This window comes from Ambystoma mexicanum, chromosome 4q, assembly GCF_040938575.1.
Source record: "Ambystoma mexicanum isolate Mex_15411 chromosome 4q, UKY_AmexF1_1, whole genome shotgun sequence".
Lineage (NCBI taxonomy): Eukaryota > Metazoa > Chordata > Amphibia > Caudata > Ambystomatidae > Ambystoma > Ambystoma mexicanum.
In genome coordinates this window covers 219996711-220020733 of record NC_090928.1, presented here as the reverse complement: position 1 = coordinate 220020733, position 24023 = coordinate 219996711, and the positions used below count along the sequence as shown (strand labels likewise).

General features: G+C 49.8%; 1 protein-coding gene across 1 annotated transcript in view; it reads left to right on the top strand.

Annotated features, from left to right (window-relative positions):
• SLC22A3 (solute carrier family 22 member 3) overlaps positions 1-24023 on the top strand; it is a 913774-nt gene that overhangs the window by 872503 nt on the left and 17248 nt on the right. The window contains exon 9 of the mRNA XM_069607751.1: positions 16958-17070. Within this exon, the coding sequence (XP_069463852.1) occupies positions 16958-17070 (113 nt within the window). The remainder of the gene's footprint in view (positions 1-16957; positions 17071-24023) is intronic.

Sequence of the window (24023 nt, the reverse complement as noted above, 5' to 3'; positions counted from 1 at the left end):
GTCATTTCACCAAAATGCCAGGGGGAGTCAAAGTGACATCGCTTGACCTCTGATGACATCACCAGAAGTGATGTCATTTGACCCCACCCCAAAGTGACATCATGGGAAGTGATAGAACACGACCTTTCACCCCTTGACAAAACCGGAAGTGGCATCACATAGCATTGTTCCTAAGTACACTACAAAATATATGGTTACGATATAACTGTAATGTGGTATACATGTGTTATTAAATATCACTAACGCTTAAGCGCTTTATATAGAACAAGTATACATACAATGTCACCCAACCTATCTGGGTACTCATTTATCAACCTCAAAAGGATGTTATGTTATGTTAATGAGTTTTTATAAAGCGCACCTACGCCGAAGCATCTTGGCACTTGGAGGAAACCGGAAGGTAAACAAGATTATACTAACAGGGGAGAGAAGGTAATTAGAACAGAATCGTTTCTAGCAGCCGACGAAAGTAAACAAGATTCTCTGTAGCCCTAAGGAAGGCAGACAGGGAGTTCCACAAGTTTGCCGCCGCCACAGATAACGAGCAACCACCCACTCGCTCACGCTGATAGCGGGGAATGACCAACTGACAAGCGCCTTAGATCGTAACTCACGATCGGGCACATAAGGACAGAACATCTCCTGAAGATACTCGGCGCTGGAGCCATAAAAGTCCTGATGCTCTATCCCCTTTGATTTAAACTGCCCCCGCTGAAGAACCGGAAGCCAATGTAGAGAGCGAAGAACAGGAGAAATATGGGCGCCGTATGGAGTACCAGTACAAATGCGAGCAGCATAGTTCTGAAAAAGTTGTAAATGATGAAAAAGATACAGGGGTTGGGCCACAAAAGGAGAGTTGCAATAATCCAGCCGACTTAGAACGAAGGAAGCTGTGACTAACGGCCTACGTCGGACTGGAAGAAATGGCAACACCTTACGAAGGACTCGAAGCTGAAAGAATCATCCTGTTTTACAGATGGCCCCAACTTGTCCCTCCATCGAAAGAGAGGCAGAAAATATTACACCCAAGTTCTTGACCTCCGAAACCGAGGAGGGGCATGGGCCAAGTTCCACAGGCCAAAAGGCCGGAGACCAAGTTGGAGCAGACACAGAGACGGCCACCCGAGGGCCGCCCGGGGAAGACACCACCAGGATCTCAGTCTTATCCCAATTCAATTTCAGCAAATTGCTGCCCATCCACTTACTCACGGCCAACAGGCAACTACTAAGCTGAGATGCGAGGCCCGGCTGGAAAGAATCCAGCTGGACGATGATTTGCATATCATCAGCGTAGGAGTAACACCTGAAGCCGAAAGAGCGAATGAGCAGAACAAGAACATAGATTTTGAAAAGCACAGGGGTCAAGTCTGATCCCTGGGGTACCTCACACAGCAAAACCGAGACGGCAGAGAAAAAAGAAGCCAGTATCAATGTTTGGCTGCGGTTGGCCAAAAAAGAAGCAAACCAGGTTAAAAGGCTGTGTTGGTCTTCCCGGGATTAAAACCTGCAACCTGCAGATCTCACACACGCATCGCAGCAGCAAGCACTCAACCCACAAAGCTATCTTACCGGCGATAGTAAAATGAGCAATTACGTGTCTGCATGTTCTCAAAGTCAGAAAGCAAATTAGACTCGGTAGTGGATACCATTAAACTGGTAACTGAGATTTAACAGCAGGACAGTTCATCTGGTGCAAAGTTGGCCACATGTCAAGCCTGCATGGATCTATTTTTCAGGCTTCAGACGTTGGCAAAATACAAACCATTGGGAGGGTTCATAACTGTGTATTAAAGAATTTAGATTAGCATAGAAAGCGCATTTGTCACATAAGTTTAGGTAGTCAGAATGTTTTTCTGGTAGAGTTAATAAACGGTTTGTTTCAAAACATGCGCTGACTTAGTTCAGTGAAAGACTTACGTGTCCAGTGTTAATGTGTTTCACCGAACATGATTTTATTGTAGTGTAATGGATACAGCATATCGTACAATTAGGAGCTCATTTTCATTGCACAGTTAAGTTAATGGAAGGCGTAAAATCCTTGCCTAAGGATTTTAGGCCTTTCATTAGCATCACACCTCATTTTCATGAGAAGGGGCGGAACTCAAATTGCATTTAGGCCACCTACCTTCCTCTCTGCCATACAAATGCCGCAGCATTTGCACTGACATGCAATTTCCATGCCAGCGCAAATGCTGGGGATTCCTATGGAGTCCGCCGCTTTTATGCACCAGCACAAAGCTCGCGGACTCCATAGGGATCCATTGTAGGCAGCATTTACTCATTTGCACGACGGAGTGCAAATGTGTAGGGCAAAGGGTAGCATACACGCGTGTACGTCGCTATTTGCCCTGCACATTTAAGCTCCGCTGTGCAACTGACCAAAATTTGGCAGCGAGGAGCTGCCTACGAGTATGTCTACATGTAACATCGCCCCGCCGCCAAAGTACGGCTTGGATCAAAATGAGCTCCGTAGTGTTTCTCAGTAAAATAATGGGATGAGAGAGCTACATATCTCCTTTGGGTGCAGCATTACACAGCTCAGGTGGCAGTCCTCTTCTGCGGTAACACACTCACGCTTTTGTTCGACAAGAGCACAGCAAGGGCTGTGGTAGTGTGCTTATTTTGTTAAAGCTTTGCACCAAAATGACCCTCCATTCCTCTGTGGAACCCCAGCCATGTTAACCCATGCTCCATCAGTGCTGTAATACCATGATCAGTTACAGTGCTAGCCAGGGGTGTTAGGTCTGGAAAAGATCCGGGGCTATGCTAATTTTGGGACTGTCGGGACTGGGGGCTAGCTAGACATTTAGGTTGTAACCCCTGAGCTTCTATCCGGGGCTACAACCAAGAGACCCAGGGCTATAACCCCCATCAGTCCCCCCCTAGCAACGCCTCTGGCGCTAGCCGAGCCAAGCGGGGGATTTCATTTGCATGTAGCTCACCCCCATGTAAATTGATTACTCACCGCCGGACACATCCGGTCAGTTCTACTAACCGCTGGTACCAGGCCATGTTTCTGCCCAGCGGAAACCAGGGTGGCAACCTAGAGCTGTACCCAGGCCCTGTAATGTCAAATGGGCCACATTTCACTCAGGGACGATTATTTCCCTGTTCCACTTCCAAGTGGTGTTTCTCAATTTCAAAACACATTGATCTAAAAGCAAGAGAAAGAGACCTGTTTATAGTTAGTCAGAATGATTTTTTAAAAAAAGCCTTTACACGAGATGTTAGTGACACGTGCATCAGTGCATTTTCATTGGTGAACCTTTTCCACTTTCGACTTAATCGGGGTCGCTTCAATGAATTTAACAAAAAAAGTGAACAAAAGAATTAATAAGGAAAGGGGGTTTGTGAAACAGTAAAAGGTGAAAAAATGAGGTGTGCCGTGTTGATATGGTCTCCCTTGATTTAAAACAGATAAAAACTAGAGGAGTATGCATTCTGAAAAAGTCCACGGTGGAACAGTCCACCGATGGAAAGATACCAACATTTTTTACTCCATTTGCCCAAGGACGTCATTTCACCAAAAAGCCAGAGGGAGCGGAAGTGACATCACACTGCCTTTGACTTCTGATGACATCACACGAAGTGATGCCATTTGGCCCCACCCTTAAGTGATATCACACGAAGTGATGGCACACACCCTTCAGATGCGTCTAACACCTGTGCTTCCAGGTGCTCTCATTACAGCCAGATTTAAGAACTGAGAAGGTGAGTATTGTCCACAGCCACACATTTGGGGAATGTCATTTTCCAGATTCGATGCAGAGCCTACATGTAAAACATACATAATGCAGTTCTTGTAACAGGGTAACCGAAATCTATAACACCGACTACAGCTAATGTATGAAACATCTATAGATTAATGGACACAAAAGTGCTCATTATCTGTGTCATTGATGTGTTAAACAAGCCAAAAAGCCAGGAGCAAAATGCTGCATGAGCAAGGCCTGAACATTAAATCATTTCCCAGGATTTAGAATGAACAAAATTGCCAGGTTATAAAAAATCTGTGAGTCAGCCACCACTACGATAGAAGAATCCTATTGTGCAGCCATCTGTTTCCGTGTGAATTTATCTTTAAGTCATGTGACAAGCAACCACACGTTGTCCCTCACAACCCAGAACTGAACATAACACCTTAATGTCCTAGGCTTTGAGACATGACTCTTCTTCAGTCTTTTTTAACACAGTGGCCCTCATTACGACCCTTGCGGAAATCAACCGACCGGACCGCCATAGCGTAAATAGCGTTTCCGCCATTGCACGATGGAGCAAAGTGCGGCTCATTCCGACCCATCGGGCACGAGCACCACGCCATGGCGGAAGTGCAAAGTCCGCGATGGCGGAAATGACCCCAAAACGGCCCACACCGCCGCCGTACGGCGCCCTAGGTGCAATACCGCCACCCATCTTAGCGGACACCGCAGTGAGCGCCAACCGGAAAGTACGGTGACCGTAAATATACGGAAACGGAAGTAAAAGCATGGTCCCGGAACGGGAAACATCACGCCGTACACCTATAAAACCACAAAATCCACACAACCATTAAAAATACTACCCTGAGACACATCCCAACCCGTCATCCACCCTAGTGAAACCAAGAAAAATGGGAAAAGTAGCGAAGAAAGCGTGCGACCGCAAGCGGCAGGTCCACTTCTCCCGTGAGGAACTCACGGTGCTCACGGAGACCCTCCAGGAGAATGCTGCCGTCGTCTTCTCCACGCAAATGACCAGGACGGCACTTGCGAACAAGAAGGCCATATGGGCCCTGGTGGCACAGCGTGTAAGTGCGGTGGGGACCGCACCCCGCAACCCACAGCAATGCAGAAAGCGATGGGACGACCTGCGGATACGCGTCCGTAGCATACTTTCTGCCAACCGCAACATTGCCACAGCTACCGGGGGAGGATCGGAATCACCCATCAAGTTGACCCCCTGGGAAGAAATCTGTGCCTCCACCATTGGAATGGAGAGCATAGAGGGAGTCGGAGGGATGGAGAAAGGAGTGCAGACATCCGAAGATTCAGGTAGGTGTCCCAAATAAAACAATGCCAAAACCACAATGTCCAATCATGTGAAGTACCACGTGCCCACATAGTGCAACAGGAACACATGTCCAGGAGAACGTCCACATACATAGGCCTGATAGCACACTTTAAAACTCACATCAAATACATAAATAATTAAAAATCCTAAAAACACCCTCTACACGTGCAGCAGGCACACCCTAACTGCAGGCTGCCAAACAACTGCACCCTCACTCCACACACAAATGAAACCACCTCCAAGGCCCCGACCCAAATCACCCTCAGGTACCACCCCAATGCATGTGATACATTGCCATTCCAATTCCCACAGACCCATTAATAACGCTCGCCCTCCTTTACTCCACCACAGGGTCCGATCCAAACGACGAGCTCCAGGACACCCCTAACAGCACACCTGCAAAGAGGGCCAAGACCAACGGCCAAAGACCCTCCACCTCAGCTGCACGGATCAAGACACGGCAGCAGCACAAATCAAGTGACAGCACACAGGAGGGAACTCCAACAGGCACCCCAGCAGCCAGCATGCCCACAACACCACCACCACAGGTCCCCCCAATGGATGCCACAGTAGGCACTGCTTCTGGTGGCAGCAGCACCATAGGTGATACTGCATTAATGGCAGCATGCTCCGACACAGAAAACGGGGATGTCGAAGTTAGATCCATCCATGACCTGTCTCAATCCCCCTGTCTGTCCCATCCCGTACACCATGAGGATACCACGCAGGGGCACCCACAAGACGACGACTGGCCATCCCCCACAAGCCCTGTGGCAAGGCAACATGAGGTGATCAGCCCCTCTGTGACACCACCGCAAATGGCCATGGCCCAGCAGAGGCAACAGTCCCTCGACCAGTTAATCGTGCAACAGCAGCAACTGGCCACGCTCCTCAAGGACCATGCCGATGAATGTGGGGGCACTAAGGCAGACATAGAAACATCAACTGAGACACTGAGGGCAGAAATGGAGAGAAGTACAGAGACACTAAGGGCACAAATGGAGAGTAGCACCGAGAGCCTGAGAGTACAAATGGAGAGTAGCACCGAGAGCCTGAGAGTACAAATGGAGAGAAGCACCGAGAGCCTGAGGGGGGAACTGCATGCGACGTCCAAAGACGTATGTGCCGAACTTGCCGCAGTGCGCCGTGTGCTCACTGAGCTCTCACAAACCCTTAGGGACATGCATGGACGTGAGCAGGCAGAGACATCATCCGTTGCAAGTTCCGTCCAGGGCAGCCCCCAACGTAGATCTGGGAGGAACCTGCGCTCCACAGACAGGGGTGCCCCTGATACCCGCAGAGGGGGCTTGCAATAGCGACAGCCCACTGACAATGAGCATCTTTGGACACTGGTGTTCGGGGGGGAGGTAGGAGGGTGGAGGGGGTGTGTTGGGCTCACTTGGGTGGCGGGTCGATAGGGTGTTTAACATGATATCACATATGCCATAAACAATGCACGATCATGCAATGAGATGTGTGGACATTGATCTTTGTGTACGAGGCCATTATAGGCGTACAGTCCATATTGTGCATGTCCCAGACACACACAGTGCCACGAGTCCCGTGTCCATGTATCAGCCACCAGGCGTGAGTGCTAGAAGCTTGCATCTATGAGATGCTGACGAATGTCACGGCCCTCCTGTGCCTCGCAGACTCCTTGAGGTGCTGCCACATCCCCACCCTCATCATGACCATCATCAGGTGCTTGCAGTTCTGCGTCAGGGGGCATGGGCACATTTCTACGTACGCACATGTTGTGGAGCATGACACATGCCATGACCATCTTTGCAACCTTCACATGGCGGTACAGGAGTGCCCCGCCAGACCTGCTGAGGCAGCGGAAACGAGTCTTCAGTAGGCCGAATGCCTGTTCTATGACTACACGGGTACGTGAGTGGGCATGGTTGTAGTCCTCTTCATGCTGGTCCCGTGGGTTCCGGACTGGTGTGAGGAGCCATCTCTTCAGTGGATACCCGGCATCACCTGTATGTGGACAGGAAAGGAATATTGAGGAATGCCATTGCTACGTACGCACCCCCCACCCCCCCCTTCCTGCCAGGTCATTGCCGCATCACATACCCCACATCATCATGCATGAAATGAGACTCACCGAGTAGCCAGGATCTGTTCCCTGCGTGTCGCTCCATGTAGCGTGGTATAGTAGAGTTCCTCAAGACCATAGAATCATGGGTTGATCCAGGGAATCTGGCACAACAATGTGTAATGATCCTGTTGGAGTCACACACCATTTGTACATTCAGGGAATGAAATTGTTTTCGGTTGCGGTACTGGGCCTCCATGGCATGTGGGACGACCAATTCCACATGGGTGCAGTCGATGGCACCAATGCAACCCGGTATGCCGGCAAGTGCATGGAATCCCACTTTTGTGTTCGTAATTTCCTGCTCCGAGCGTGGTAGAGAGATGTAGTCGTCTGCGTGCTTCAGGAGGGCATCGAGCACTTGCAATAGTGTCCGTGAGAACAGTGGCTGTGATATGCCATGCAACTGTCCGACTGTGTGCTGGTAGGTGCCTGTGGCCAGGAAGTGGAGTACAGACACCACCTTCAGTAGGGGTGGGATGGCGGTTGGGCTATCTATCATGCTGACAAGGTCAGCCTGTGTCATGTCCACAATGGCGGTTATGGTGTCCCGGTCCAAACGGTAGAGGGTGTGGATCTGCTCATCAGTGAGGTTGAACGGATGTGCTCGGAGGCGTGGGATTGCGGGCTGCCTGCGTGGTGGTAGTGGCTGTGCTGGCGGCCCTTGCTGGCCCTGCCTTGCCCTCCTCCTCCTCCTGCGTCTCCGCCGTGCGGCCGGTAGTAGTTGGTGTTCGTCTTCTTCTTGAAGTTGGAGTACTTGCAGTGCTATCAGGTCCCCCAGGGCCAACATGGCTAGTCCTGCCGGTAGCATTTCGGAGTGGGTGTGGTTGTGGGAGGAGACTGGGTGTGCAATTTATGTGTTTTCAGGCTGTATGGCCTCCACCTGTGGTGATTCATTCCACCTGTGCAGGCTGCACTCCCCTTTGGGCGAGCACGTCCCGCACACGACGCTGCAATTCGACGAATGGCATCTTGCTATTGCAATCATGTATTTGTACCCGATGGCAGTGTAACATTGGTTGATATGTTCATTCGGCTATGGTCCCATTGTTTCACATACAATCTTTGCAGTCGCGAACAGACTTGTGAAGGGTCAGTGGAACGTAGTACTCGAGTAACGGTGGACCCTCATGCAACACTGTACCGAGCTTCACCGACGGGCGGGGCGTTCCATTTGTGAGTGAAGGCAGTTGCCATTTTCACACACAGCCGCACTAGATGGATTAATTTGTGGTTTCAAGCGGCCACAGATGCCTTTTCGACGTGATGTTGCAAATGAGGAATTCGAAGGGCGGCGCTTTCGGTTTTCAGCTAGCGGCGAGGAGATGCCCACAGGTCTGACTGCAAATATAACGTTCTATTGTTCAATGTCCTTGGGACAGGGGCCATGGCGAGGATGCAATGATTGATATGAATAGTATGGGATGCGCAATAGCGACGTGGGCGATGAGGCCGGACGTTCCCAAATACATGTTACTTCACAACACTGGAATAACGGGCTGGGGCACGGTGGATTTTGCAGGCTGCATAACGCACAGACTCAATGGAAATTTCACATGTTATGTGAGTATGGAAACAGGCGTTTTCATTACGGGATGAGGGAATGATGTATGGATGCATGGACAGATGATTTGATACAGAGTTTGCCATGTACAGGGCTTCTTGGAATCTATCCGCCTCCCCTGCGCTATGTGATGCAGGGCTGCCATAGTGGGGCCATCGTCTTTCTGGCCTTGTTGAGCCCTCCCTGTCTCGACGCGCCTTCAGACACTTGTGTCTATGCACGTTACCAATCCCATCTGATGGATTCTGTTTTAACAGACGCATGCACAGGTACACTCGTTTGTGATGGTGTTTTCACCTCGATATAGATAGTTATGATTCGCAAGTGGTTTTTGGGTGGTGATGATCCTTTGGAGAGGGCTAGCATGCATATGGCTGTGGATTTGGTGTGATCATTGAAGTGAGTAATTCAATTGTAGTTCTGATGGCCATACTATTCTTTTTCATTTCATTTGGTTGACAGGTATCTCCTCCCCTTTTGCCACTGCCATCTGTATGCCACTCCTGCAGATGGATTTTACTCCCGACACCTGCTGCTTCGTGTTAATCAGTGGAGCAGCATTACGATCTTATGGGACGATCGCCAATGGGCCACATGCCCTTACGCAGTACTAGTGGCTAGGAGCAACATTTCGGCCTTTCAGCTGGACTAGTGCCTCCCTATTGGGACGGCCCTGCGGTTCTAGGCGCTTCCATGTTGCCTTTTCGTACGGGAATGTAGCCCCTGTGTACCATGAAGGAACAGGGCGTCACACAAGAAGTAGCTGGTCATTTATTGCCGATGCAGCCCACGATAATGAAATATATTTTGGAGTTCATGGCCTAATAGCTGTATGGGCTTGGTGGATTTGTTGTGCATTAAATTTCTATTCTGATATGAACCGTGTAGCGTTCTTCTTTGAGAGTGATGTGGCATATTCCTATTTGGGGAGCGATGTATTGTGAGGAGATCTGCATTGGGTTCCAGCTTCGGAGTATAGTTGCGTGGTACTGTGCTGGGCGTGTTTGCCTACGGAGCCCAGTGAGGTCAGGGATAAGGGCTGCCATTATGACTGTTTTGATGATGTCATGCTCAGGGGCGGGGGATTAGCTTTTGTGTAACAGATGCCGGTCAGCCAGTTGGATTGGTGGAATGATGTGATTATCGGAATATTGCTGTTCACAGGTGCCTGTGTTTGCGTGCGTTTCTTGGTGGGAGACTGAGGTCATGTCCATTTGTATAGCTTCTGTATTCGTGCCATCTGTGCCCTGCAGCTCCCATTGGGCACTCTTGAGATTCATTTGTTCGTTGGCAGGCATGGATGACTTGTACGTTTCACTGGTTGCATTGTGTGACTTCATTGCACCTACGGGGGGTTGTACAATGTGGCCAGGGAGCGGTGTACAAGCACTCAGTAGGGCCGTTTACGGTTGATTCGCGATGCCGTACTTCTCACCATGGCGGAATGGTACTTTCCGCCGTGCTTGATGGCGTTAGGTGCATGTCCGCTAGGGTCGGAATTCGCGTACCGTTGCGCCATGGTGGTAATTACGGTTTGGCATGGCGCGCGCGCGCGTGTTTGGTGCAGTTAGCGTTGGCGTTCACTACGGTGTCGCTAATGGCATCGTACTTTGCGGTGACGGGTCATGATCGCACCGAGCGCTATTCGATGGCGGTATTGCATTTCCGCCATCGTTTTTCGATTTCCGCCAGGGTCGTAATGAGGCCCAGTGAGGTGTGGGGAGGTTGGGGGCAGCACATCCCTCAAGAGTGGGGCTCAATGCATCTACGATTTTCAGATCTCTATATGGTAGGTGCGTTATTCAATGCCCCAGGACTGGCCCATGAATGAAGCTTCCACAAAGCCCTTTCCTAGAAGGAGTTTGAGTGGGGATGGGTGGGTCACTCCATGGCTCTCTAACTTCTGAGACTCGGTATCCAACGCTTATTTTATTAAACAGTGTTGCACCAGATCAGGGTCCTGGTCGCGTTTGCGGCCCCTCTCAACCATTCACATCACACTAGAATGCATTGAAGGTAGGCTGAGCCCAATCAGTGGCGTAGCACAAAATATGCTCCGCCCACTGTGAGCCATGCTGAGGGCTCCACTTTCCCACCCCAAGCTCCTTAACAAAGCACAGGGCACGCCGCACCCTGGGCCGGCCCGGACCACCACGTGTGCATAATGTCCATGATGATTATGCCGCTGCAGGGGCATGCGCTACTCCAAGTGAAAGAAGTAAATATGTTTTTTAATCAAAGCTTAAATGTTTCACCTAGCGAAGAAACAAGGGGAGCGGGGGGCAGTGCCTGCCTGGTTGCAAAATATACAAGCCACCAGTAGTTTATTGAGTTGTTTTCATTTGCCACAAATATGCGATTGCGACCGAGCATAGAGAGGGGGACCGAACTAACGAAAACAGTTTGGAGGGGTCACAGGGTGATTCTTCCCCCTCCCATGAGTACATTTTTGGAATAATCAGGTAAAATGGTGCATTACACAGCACACTTTTTGTGAAAATTTGGGTAGGAGGCCAGGCTGTTTGCAATCGCTTTTGTAGGGTAACTCATGGAAAAAAAGTACAATAGATGCAAGTCACCAAAAGTGCACAAGCGCAATTCTCAAAGTATTGTCATGCCGGTCCCTTCAATATATGGCAGTATAAAAATCATTTTCATGCTTGCTGTGCCCATCGATTTTCATGCTGGCTACACCAACATATGCTAGCATTCCCATATAAGAACATACTCATGTTCACTTTGAGATGTTTTTATAGTATCATTACTGGCACTAGGCAGAAAGCTGGCTCTACTAATATATGCCAGTATTCCTATGTAAGAAAATACTCCTGTTGGTTTGGCCATTAAAAGTGACATGTCCCCCATAAGAACACTTATCATCATTGCTTCATCATAGATACTCAATAAAATAAAAAGTTATGCTACCTTTAGAAATATAGAGGCTGCTACACAGGAACGTCGGCCTAGCTAGGTAATACTTCTTATCATGCTTGCTTTATCAAAGATGACGGATAATAAATGTCATGCCACAGTAAGCAATGGCTAGACTGGCTGTACCAAAATGCCAGCCTAGCCAGGTAATGACACACATGAACTTGGCTTTGCCCGATAAATACCAGTAAAACACGTAAAGTCAATAAAGAGTCAATAGAGTCAAACCTGCTCTAGTGATCCCTAGTCTCCCAGGGTCTTACAACCACACACACACACACACACACACACACGTAGGCATCCCCTATAACCCACCAATACATCTCCTCTCACATTCATTCACACTGCATTCACCACACATTCATGCAATGACCCTCCAAACCCAGAACATTCATAAACTATCACATTCATATCTATTCGCCCACCAGTCACTCACCCATACACCTTCTCGCACATACACTTACACTTGACACACACACACACACACACACACGCGCGCACACATTCATACTCACTCAGCCACCATTCACTTACCCATAAAGCTTGGACGTCCACGTCCGTGATCCACACAGGAACACCCCCGCCATCCAGAACATTCAAACACACACTATCACATTCCTACTCATTCACCCACCATTCACTGACCCATACACCTTCTCTTGCCTCCACTCACACTGCATTCTCCACACAGACACGCACCTATCCAGAACATTGAAACACACTAGCAATGTCATACTCATTTACCCACCAGTCACTGACCCATACACCTTCTCTTACATCCACTCTCACTGCATTCTCTACACCCACCCACCCTCCCAGAACCTTTAAACACACACACTATCACATTTCATCTCATTACCCACCACTCACTGACCAATAGCACATGCATACATCGGACATGCACTTCACAAATCCAAAATACACATCATATTTAGAATTAAAAAGCCTTCTTAGCTGTTTCTCCAGGTGCAGTCTGTCACTCTAGGCCACCCTTGGCTCCTCTTTGCTGCTCACAAACAGGAACCAGGAAGCTGGTAGAGCTACCTGGTTCCTGTATATGAGCCGCAAGAAAGCTAGAGGAAAAGGTGTTGGAGCTGAATGTGGCATGTGACACGTGCCACATGTCATGGCCAGCTCCAACCCCTACTGAGTGCTTCCTTCTCGCGCTGCAAGCCCAGGCCCAGCCTTCACCCTGGTGGGTGAAGCCTGTGCTGGGGCAACCCCCAGACCTGGTGTGGCGGGTCCCTTGCACCGCAGGGGCTATGGTGGCCCACGCTACTCCAGGAGCTTCAGTTAAAGATAAATATATTTCTTTTTATAGGGGTAGCCAGGGAGATTGCAGGGGTAGCAAGGGAGAACACAGGGGTCGCGGCTGCGACCCCTGGTGAACCCCAAATGACATCCCTGAATTCGCCTAGCAGTAAATCAATTAATTAATCAATGACTGCATGTTCAAATGCGGCATCATTTATTGTAATACGGTTTCTGAATTGTTTTTACTGCGTTTCTCCTAACTCTAAATTCCATCACTATTCCATAATACACTACTATCCTGGTTGTTCACTCCTTTTCAGACTTAGGTACCGCATCAGGCAATACCGTCACCATAAGTGGAGTTACTGAATGGTACTTAAAGAGCCCCGCCCAACTGGTGCCTTCCTGGTTGCCGCTCTTTTTCCCCACTGAGCAAGCCCCGCCCACAAGGTGCCTTCCTGGAAGCCGCTCTTTTTCCCTACTTAAGGAGCCCTCCAGTATCTTTTCCTTTGCAGATGGGGAGCATGTGAAAGTGGATCTAGGTCACCTGGTCTAAGCCCCGCCCACCTGATGCCTTCCTAGTTGTTTCTCTTTTTCCCCACTTAGCAAGCCCCGCCCACCTGGTGCCTTCTGGTTGCTGCTCTTTTTCCCTACTTAAGGATCCCTCTAGCATCTTTTCCTTTGCAGATGGGGAGCAGGTGCACGTGGATCTTGGTCACCTGGCCTAAGCCCTGCCCAATGGGTGTCTTCCTGGTTACCGCTCTTTTTCCCCAATTAGCAAGCCCCACCCACCTGGTGCCTTCCTAGTTGCCGCTCTTCTTCCCTACTTAAGGAGCCCTCCAGCCTCTTTTCCTTTGCAGATGGGGAGCAGGTGCAATTGGATCTAGGTCACCTGGCCTAAGCCCTGCCCACCTGGTGCCTTCCTGGTTGCTGCTCTTTTCCCCACTGAGCAAACCCCGCCCACCTGGTGTCTTCCTGGTTGCCGCTGTTTTTCCCTACTTGAGGAGCCCTCCAGCCTCTTTTCCTTTGCAGATGGGGAGCAGGTGAAAGTGAATCTAGGTCACCTGGCCTAAGCCCTGCCCACCTTCTTAGCCCTGCCTCTTACTTCCTGCTCTTACCTCTTAGATCAAGGTCATCTCTCACACGGGCGAATGAAGGGAAGGGCAGGTGAAGAAAAGGGCAATTTCTGTTTGTACCTATTTGGACCAGGAGGATCCAGGGCCCGAACCCCTGCTCACAAAGCAGGTACGCATGCACCAACATGTGTTTACTCCGCCTGTCCCCATCGGACATCCCCACCCCCCTGGCAACCCCACAATGTTCGGTTGTGCCCCCCTTCCCACACACAGGTGTTGCCTGTTTTGCTTGTTTTGCTTGATTCTTCTACCCTACCCTCTCCCACCTCCAGCCTACTTCTGCAGGAGTCTGTCCTGATACATTCTGTTTTCACCATCACCGTCTTGTGGCCAATGCTGGATTTGACTTTTATGGACTTCATTGATTCACGGTGCGTCACCCTTTCCCATGGTTGCCCTGAATCATGCTGTTCCTATCTTCATCTTGTATCCAGGCTTGCAACATTATGTGCTACTACTGACTTCTGCAATTGTATTCGCTCTCCCCTCTTGCTTCTCCACTCTTTTTGACTGCTTACTCTCTGTTCTCTCCTCCTCTCCCTTTCTCCCTTTTCCTATCTCCTCCCCTCAACCCCTTACTTTCTTCTATGAACTTACTCTATCAGAATTTTCCCTGGACCTAGTATGATAGCATCCTCGTCTGTCTCCTCCCACCTACCCCTTACTTGATTTTTTCTCCCCCAGCCCCTCTTCCAGCATTATCTGAAATGTCGTCAGGCCTAGTACGATAGTCGTTTGTTTTGTTCTTCCCCTCCCTTTCTGCACCCCTCTCCCTCACCTCTTGTTTTCTCCGGCTCTACCAGAAATGTCGTCAGGCCTAGTACGGTTGTCACCTGTCTGTTTCCATCTCCTTCACACTCTCCCCATCCCTTCCTTATCTATGTCTTAGCTATTGCACTATCTGAAATGTCGTCAGGCCGAGTACGATAGTTAATTTCACATCCTTACTGTTCATGGCCTGTAAGAATGTCATTGTATTTTCTCTTGGTCCCTCCCTTGCCTTGAAGTGCTTTGAAACACATTTGGCCTCATTATAACAGTGGCGGCCACTGTATGAAGGGTGCCTGTAAGGCACCGGCACCGTTCATACCGGGCTGCCACATTACAAGTTCTGCTTGCGGGTTCCTGACAGCCCGCCAGGTCTTACCTGGTGTGCTGTGCGGCACCCGCAAGCAGAACTCGTGATTCACCGGCACTGTTATCAACAGTGCCGGTGCAACCATGCTCCCCACCTCCATTCTGCCCTATAGGCAGAATGGGGATCGGGAGCCCGGCATTACTGCCTCCCACGAATGGGCAATTACCGGCCCACTCATCTCGTAAAGGGCTGGTTATTGCACAATCGCGGGAGGCAGTGATGGTTGCGAGCATGGCGGTAGCCGTGCTTGCAAGACAGGCACGGCTGCCGCCATGCTTGTAAAGCAGCCCATTGTGTACAGGCGCTATATAAATAAACTATCATATCCTATCATACATACATGTGGCTTTTAGCACATATGGGTTTCTCACCCCATAATAGTGCACAGCAATAAAGTAGGTTGTATTCTGAAGTACAGTCTGTTTTCTGCTACCATGGCATTAAATACCACAACACTCACGATTGCCACTTAAGCTAATTGTCATATACCGGGGAATTTAGAGTCCTGCAGACTCTAGTTATTCCACATGTGGTAATACTGCATTGGGCATCACTGGTATTGCAAGTTGTGTTAATACCTAGATTTTCAAGGAGACCATTTTGAGCACACACCGATTTCCAACCCCACAATAGTACAGAGCGAAAAAACAGGTGTTATTCTGAACTGCCTCCTGTTTTACTGTTACTGCACGCATCAGAATTAGGACCTTACCTTTTCATTTCCAGGTCAGCCTAGGCCTGCTCCTATTCTCTGAATGCAACACATGTGGCTTATATGAGTCTGGTGGTGCAGTCAAAAAAGTGCAGTAAAAAAGTGGCAATAATAGCGATAACGGAATGACTGCCACTTTTGGCGACACATCCAATTTCCCAGTGTGGTGGTTAAGTGGAGGATTCAACTCCAGCAAAATGCTTGCAGTAAATCTGTCACGTTACCTCCACAAATCAGTGGATTTCTGTGTGGAGATACCACTCATGGGGCCTCATTATGAGACAGCCGGTCCGGAAAGAACGGTGGTGGTAAGACCGCCACCACCGTTCTTTCCGGACTGGCTGATTCCGAGTCCTGCAGGCGGGAGGTGTCACTCGCCAGGTCTGACCTGGCGGGTTTAACACCACCCGCCTGCAGGCGGAAATGGAAACACCGGCTCCGTCATAGACGGAACCAGTGTTTCCATTGTCCCCATCCCCATGGAGTCCTATGCTACTCCATGGGAATGGGGATTTACACAATTCCGCCTCCAGAATTTCCGGGTCACCGTAATGAGGCCCATGGTAAATCAACCAAAAATCCCCTATGGACTCAGAAATAGGGGATTACACCACTTTACCACCACTCAAAGGAACGCATTTCAAGTGAGCTCGTAATTTGGCAGCGGGGAGCCATTACGTTAGCAAGGCACCCGGCATGCAGCGTTTACAATATATCCCTATGGAGTCCGCCTGTGTTTAAGGATCCCCAGCATTTGTGCTGCTATGAAAATGCATGGCGGTGCAATTGCTGGAGTATTTGTATGGCATAGTGGAAGGGAGCAATCGAAATGCTCCTCCATACAAACTGAGGAAAATGAGCCGTGACGGACATTTTATTTCCGTTATGGCACACTGAAAATGAGCTCCATAGTGTTAATGCCACTGGGCCAAGTGGCGGTAACGGGAAATGATTTCGATGGTAAACCAGTGCATTTACCACACTTTACTGCCAAACTCATAATGATGCCCACAGAACTTTATTGTCTGAATGGCTAGTACAATTAACAACATGTCTTGTGTTTTCTTTGCAGGAATTTTGGTGTTTCTATGTGCTCAGGGATGTGTGATTTGGGAGGGATCATAGCACCATTCCTGCTCTTCCGACTAGCTGCTGTCTGGTTAGAGCTGCCACTTATTATTTTTGGTAAGCAACATTTTTATTTATTTATTTTCAATGAGAACTTTTTTTACACTTCATTGTTGTACATGGAAATCAGTGGAAAGGCAATTGTGCGGCAATTCCTCATCACTGCTGATGCCACCGACCTTATTTAACCTTCCACTGTAGTCTTAGGGCCGAATAGGAAGGATCACTTGCTTTCTTCTTTCAGTAGCATTAGGTATAATCTAAAACTCATCAGCAAATGCACATTTCATGGTGATAACATTTGGAGAGTTAATTTTGTAAACGTTTTGTAAATTGCACAAAGGTGACGTGTTACATTTACACTTATGTGCATCCAGGACCCCTCCGTACACATTTGCTCTACTAGGTGCTCAACAATGGTGTGAATGAAGACATCATCACCTGTACATCTTTCGAAGTAGAAAGAGAGTAAACACTGCGTGCCATTTACGCATGGCAGGCAGTGTTTACAATGGATTACTATGGAATTTACCTGTTTTCTGCTGGTGGGGAAAACAGGCGGATTCCATAGGAATCCATTGGTTTTATGCCAGCATGAAAACGTCATCCCACCTGTTAAAATGGTGCCAAGAGAGGCAGGACAATCGAAGAGAACTGAGTGGGATAGCTTTCCCAAAAGAAGCAGGACAATCAAAGAGAACTGAGTGGGATAGCTTTCCCAGAAGAGGCAGGACAATCAAAGAGAACAGAGTGGGATAGCTTTCCCAAGAGAGGCAAGTCAATTGAAGAAAACTGAGTGGAATAGGTTTCCCAAGAGAGGCAGACAATCGAAGAGAACTGAGTGGGATATGTTTCCCAAGAGAGGCAGAACAGGGACCAGGAACACAGGTAATGCTTAAAGGGAAATGTACGCAGTTGTGGAGAGTAGGATCTGTCATGCTAGGATCAATCCAGGACTGGTGAGAGAGGAGTGGCAGGTGGCTGAACCGCACTAGGACCCCATGCTGTCTCTAGGCTGGGTCAGCCAGAAGAGGGGGCCATCAAGGATCATAAGGTTGTTTGCCCAGGGCTCATGCTACCTCTCAAAGCACTAGGGGACACCCTGAGAGTAAATGTGCATTCTTGATACTATGTTGGTTTGTGGATATCTGGGATGTTGTGGAAGGGCTTGGAATGCGAGGCATTCAGGACTCAATCAGCCATTATATAGGGCCTCATTACAAGTTTAGCAAGTGGTAAATGCTGCCACTTTGTTTGGCGGTAATGGAATTACCACAATTTTTCCTACACCTACAAATGATAATTATTGGCGGATTTGCCGTTGGTGGAATTACCGAATGATAAATCCACACATTGTTGGAGGGAAAGTGACAGATTCCCCCCCAGCTTGTTGCTGGAGGTACATCCTCCATTTTACCTCTAAAAAAAGACAGATTTACTGTGCAGTGATTCCACAGGTGGTAGATCTGCCAAAGCTCCCCATAGAGCCAAAGGACTCCAAAAATGGGGAGTTAGCACCACTTGTAACCCCACGGGACCAAGTGGCGGTAATAGTAATCAAATTTGGTGGCAATCTGGCACAATTACCACCAAACTACTGCCAAACTTGTATTGAGGCCCAATTTGCTCTCTGGGGAAGCAGCACTTGTAAAAGGACAAATTACATATACTACAAATATAATTAAGAGTTGCATAACCTGAAGCCCTTGGATGTTATCAGTTAGCCTTTTAAAAAATGTTATATTTCTCCCATCAGGCGGGAATAATTTCCACCGAGCGGTAATAGGCAGGCACAGCCATATTACCAAAGTGATCTGTCTCCTCCAGAATGTGCTTGAAAATGGCTTGTTATATGCCAGTGGAGCGCAGGGAAGAAATGCCATCAGATGGGGTGTGGGATAGAGGGGGTGCAATCACTCCCTCCTCTCCCCCCATGGCCACATGGAGCCCCTTGAGGAATTTGAAAATGGTGAAGAATAGAAACAGGGGAGCAACCAAGAGCAGAAAATAAAAGAATCAGAGGGAGAAGAACAAGTTACTTACCAACTCTAACGTTCTTTCGACTGGATGTTCCTCCCACATATTCCTCATCTTATGATAATTCATTATCTCCAGCTTCGGTGCTTCGGAAAAAACAATTCTCGGCAGAAGGCGCTGTGCTCGAGGTCGTGACGTCGATTGTCCCTCAACGGTCTCCGTACCGTGTCGACGTCACTGATGGTATAAGTAGCTCGAGCTGCGCCCGTTGCTCCAGTTCTGTTTTTTCGATGAAAACATATAGGAGGAACACCCAGGCGTGCCCCATGACTGATGCACACTTCGTGAGAGGAAAGTGTAAGAAAACGTAAGCTGTACTGCGGAGTAGGATGGGAGGGTCGATGAGGAATACGTGGGAGGAACATCCAGTCGAAAGAATGTTACAGTTGGTAAGTAACTTGTTCTTCGAATGGATTGTGTCCTCCCACGTATTCCTCATCTTATGATAGACTCCAATAGCAGTAGTAATTTTGGAGGTGGGAGTATTAGTTTTCAGTTTTCATGGACAGAATGCAGAACTGCCGTGGCAAATAAACCCTCATTAGAGGAGGCAGTATCCAAACAGTAGTACAAAAGTGTGTATTGTTTTCCAAGTAGCAGCTGAACAAATATCTGCTGCCGGGACTCCCCTCTTTAGAGCCGTAGAAGTAGCCATACCCCTTGTAGAATGGGCATGAAGCCCATCTGGTGGGTCTTTTCCTGCTAACCTGTAGCATTCAGTTATGGCTAACATGATCCAGCGGGATATGGTCTGTTTTGTTACAGATAATCCTAGTTTATGACCAGTATAACCCACAAATAGTTGGTCATCTTGCCTCAATTTAGCCATTCTTGAGATATAGGCCCTCATTACGACCCTGGCGGAAAGTGACTGACCGGACCGCCACAGCGTAAATAGCGTTTCCGCCATTGCACGAAGGAGCAAAGTGCGGCCCATTCCGACCCATCGGGCACGAGCACCACGGCATGGCGGAAGTGCAAAGTCCGCGATGGCGGAAATGACCCCAAAACGGCCCACACCGCCGCCGTACGGCGCCCTAGGTGCAATACCGCCACCCATCTCAGCGGACAGCGCAGTGAGCGCCAACCGGAAAGTACGGTGACCGTAAATATACGGAAACGGAAGTAAAAACATGGGCCCGGAACGGGAAACATCCCGCCGTACACCTATAAAACCACAAAATCCACACAACCACTATAAACACTACCCTGAGACACACCCCAACCCGTCATCCACCCTAGCGAAACCAAGAAAAATGGGAAAAGTAGCGAAGAAAGCGTGCGACCGCAAGCGGCAGGTCCACTTCTCCCGTGAGGAACTCACCGTGCTAACAGAGACCCTCCAGGAGAATGCTGCCGTCGTCTTCTCCACGCAAATGACCAGGACGGCACTTGCGAACAAGAAGGCCATATGGGCTCTGGTGGCACAGCGGGTAAGTGCGGTGGGGACCGCACCCCGCACCCCACAGCAATGCAGAAAGCGATGGGACGACCTGCGGATACGCGTCCGCAGCATACTCTCTGCCAACCGCAACATTGCCACAGCCACCGGGGGAGGTCCTGAATCACCCATCAAGTTGACCCCCTGGGAAGAAATCTGTGCCTCCACCATCGGAATGGAGAGCATAGAGGGAGTCGGAGGGATGGAGAAAGGAGTGCAGACATCCGAAGATTCAGGTAGGTGGGCCAAATAAAACAATGCTAAATCCACAATGTCCAATCATGTGAAGTACCATGTGTCCACATAGTGCAACAGAAACACATGTCCAGGAGAACGTCCACACACATCGGCCTGATAGTGCACTTTAAAACTCACAATAAATACATAAATAATTAAAAACCCCAAAAACATCCACTACACGTGCAGCAGGCACACCCTAACTGCAGGCTGCCAAACAACTGCACCCTCACTCCACACACAAATGAAACCACCTCCAGGGCCCCGACCCAAATCACCCTCAGGTACCACCCCAATGCATGTGATACAATGCCATTCCAATACCCACAGACCCATTAATAACCCTCGCCCTCCTTTACTCCACCACAGGGTCCGATCCAAACGACGAGCATCAGGACACCCCTACCAGCACACCTGCAAAGAGGGCCAAGACCAACGGCCAAAGACCCTTCACCTCAGCTGCACGCATCAAGACACGGCAGCAGCACAAATCAGGTGGCAACACAGAGGAGGGAACATCAACAGGCACCCCAGCAGCCAGCATGCCCACAACACCACCACCACAGGTCCCCCCAACGGATGCCACAGAAGGCACTGCCTCTGGTGGCAGCAGCACCATAGGTGACACCCCATTGATGGCAGCATGCTCCGACACAGAAGACGGAGATGTCGAAGTCAGATCCATCCATGACCTGTCCCAATCCCCCTGTCTGTCCCATCCCGTTCAACATGAGGATTCCACACAGGGGCACCCACAAGACGACGACTGGCCATCCCCCACAAGCCCTGTGGCAGGGCAACATGAGGCGAACAGCCCCTCTGTGACACCCCCGCAAATGGCCATGGCCCAGCAGAGGCAACAGTCCCTCGACCAGTTAATCGTGCAACAGCAGCAACTGGCCACGCTCCTCAAGGACCATGCCGATGAATGTGGGGGCACTAAGGCAGACATAGAAACATCAACTGAGACACTTAGGGCAGAAATGGAGAGAAGTACAGAGACACTAAGGGCACAAATGGAGAGTAGCACCGAGAGCCTGAGGGGGGAACTGCATGCGACGTCCAAAGACGTATGTGCCGAACTTGCCGCAGTGCGCCGTGTGCTCACTGAGCTCTCACAAACCCTTAGGGACATGCATGGACGTGAGCAGGCAGAGACATCATCCGTTGCAAGTTCCGTCCAGGGCAGCCCCCAACGTAGATCTGGGAGGAACCTGCGCTCCACAGGCAGGGGTGCCCCTGATACCCGCAGAGGGGGCTTGCAATAGCGACTGCCCACTGACAATGAGCATCTTTGGACACTGGTGTTCGGGGGGGAGGTAGGAGGGTGGAGGGGGTGTGTTGGGCTCACTTGGGTGGCGGGTCGATAGGGTGTTCAACATGATATCACATATGCCATAAACAATGCACGATCAACCAATGAGATGTGTGGACAATGATCTTTGTGTACTAGGCCATCATAGGCGTACAGTCCATGTTGTGCATGTACCAGACACACACAGTGCCACGAGTACCGTGTCCATGTATCAGCCACCAGGCGTGAGTGCTAGAAGCATGCATCAATGAGATGCTGACGAATGTCACGGCCCTCCTGTGCCTCGCGGACTCCTTGAGGTGCTGCCACATCCCCACCCTCATCATGACCATCCTCAGGTGCTTGCAGTTCTGCGTCAGGGGGCATGGGCACATTTCTACGTACGCACATGTTGTGGAGCATGACACATGCCATCACCATCTTTGCAACCTTCTCATGGCGGTACAGGAGTGCCCCGCCAGACCTGCTGAGGCAGCGGAAACGACCCTTCAGTAGGCCGAATGCCTGTTCAATGACTACACGGGTACGTGAGTGGGCATGGTTGTAGTCCTCCTCATGCTGGTCCCGTGGGTTCCGGACTGGTGTGAGGAGCCATCTCTTCAGTGGATACCCAGCATCACCTGTATGTGGACGAGAAACGTATGATGTGGAATGCCATTGCTACGTACGCACACCCCCCCCCCCTTCCTGCCAGGTCATTGCCGAATCACATACCCCACATTTTCATGCATGTAATGAGACTCACCGAGTAGCCAGGATCTGTTCCCTGCGTGTCGCTCCATGTAGCGTGGTATTGTAGAGTTCCTCAAGACCATAGAATCATGGGTTGATCCAGGAAATCGGGCACAACAATGTGTAATGATCCTGTTGGAGTCACACACCATTTGTACATTGAGGGAATGAAATTGTTTTCGGTTGCGGTACTGGGCCTCCATGGCATGTGGGACGACCAATTCCAGATGGGTGCAGTCGATGGCACCAATGCAACCCGGTATGCCGGCAAGTGCATGGAATCCCACTTTTGTGTTGGTAATTTCCTGCTCCGAGCGTGGTAGAGAGATGTAGTCGTCTGCGTGTTGCAGGAGGGCATCGAGCACTTGCAATAGTGTCCGTGAGAACAGTGGCTGAGAAATGCCATGCAACTGTCCGACTGTGTGCTGGTAGGTGCCTGTGGCCAGGAAGTGGAGTACAGACACCACCTTCAGTAGGGGTGGGATGGCGGTTGGGCTATCTATCATGCTGACAAGGTCAGCCTGTGTCATGTCCACAATGGCGGCTATGGTGTCCCGGTCCAAACGGTAGAGGGTGTGGATCTGCTCATCAGTGAGGTTGAACGGATGTGCTCGGAGGCGTGGGATTGCGGGCTGCCTGCGTGGTGGTAGTGGCTGTGCTGGCGGCCCTTGCTGGCCCTGCCTTGCCCTCCTCCTCCTCCTGCGTCTCCTCCGTGCGGCCGGTTGAAGTTGGTGTTCGTCTTCTTCTTGGAGTTGGAGTACTTGCAGTGCTATCAGGTCCCCCAGGGCCAACTTCGCGAGTCCTGCCGGTAGCATTTCGGAGTGGGTGTGGTTGTGGGAGGAGACTGGGTGTGCAATATATGTGTTTTCAGGCTGTATGGCCTCCACCTGTGGTGATTCATTCCACCTGTGCAAGCTGCTCTCCCCTTTGGCCGAGCACGTCCCGCACACAACGCTGCAATTCGAGGAATGGCATCTTGCTATTGCAATCATGTATTTGTACCTGATGGCCGTGTAACATTTGTTGATATGTACATTCGGCTATGGTCCCATTGTTTCACATACAATCTTTGCAGTCGCGAACAGACTTGTGATGGGTCAGTGGAACGTAGTACTCGAGTGACGGTGGGCCCTCATGCATCACTGTACCGAGTTGCAACGACGGGCGGGGCGTCCCATTTGTGAGTGAAGGCAGTTGCCATTTTCACACACAGCCGCACTAGATGGATTAATTTGTGATTTCAAGCGG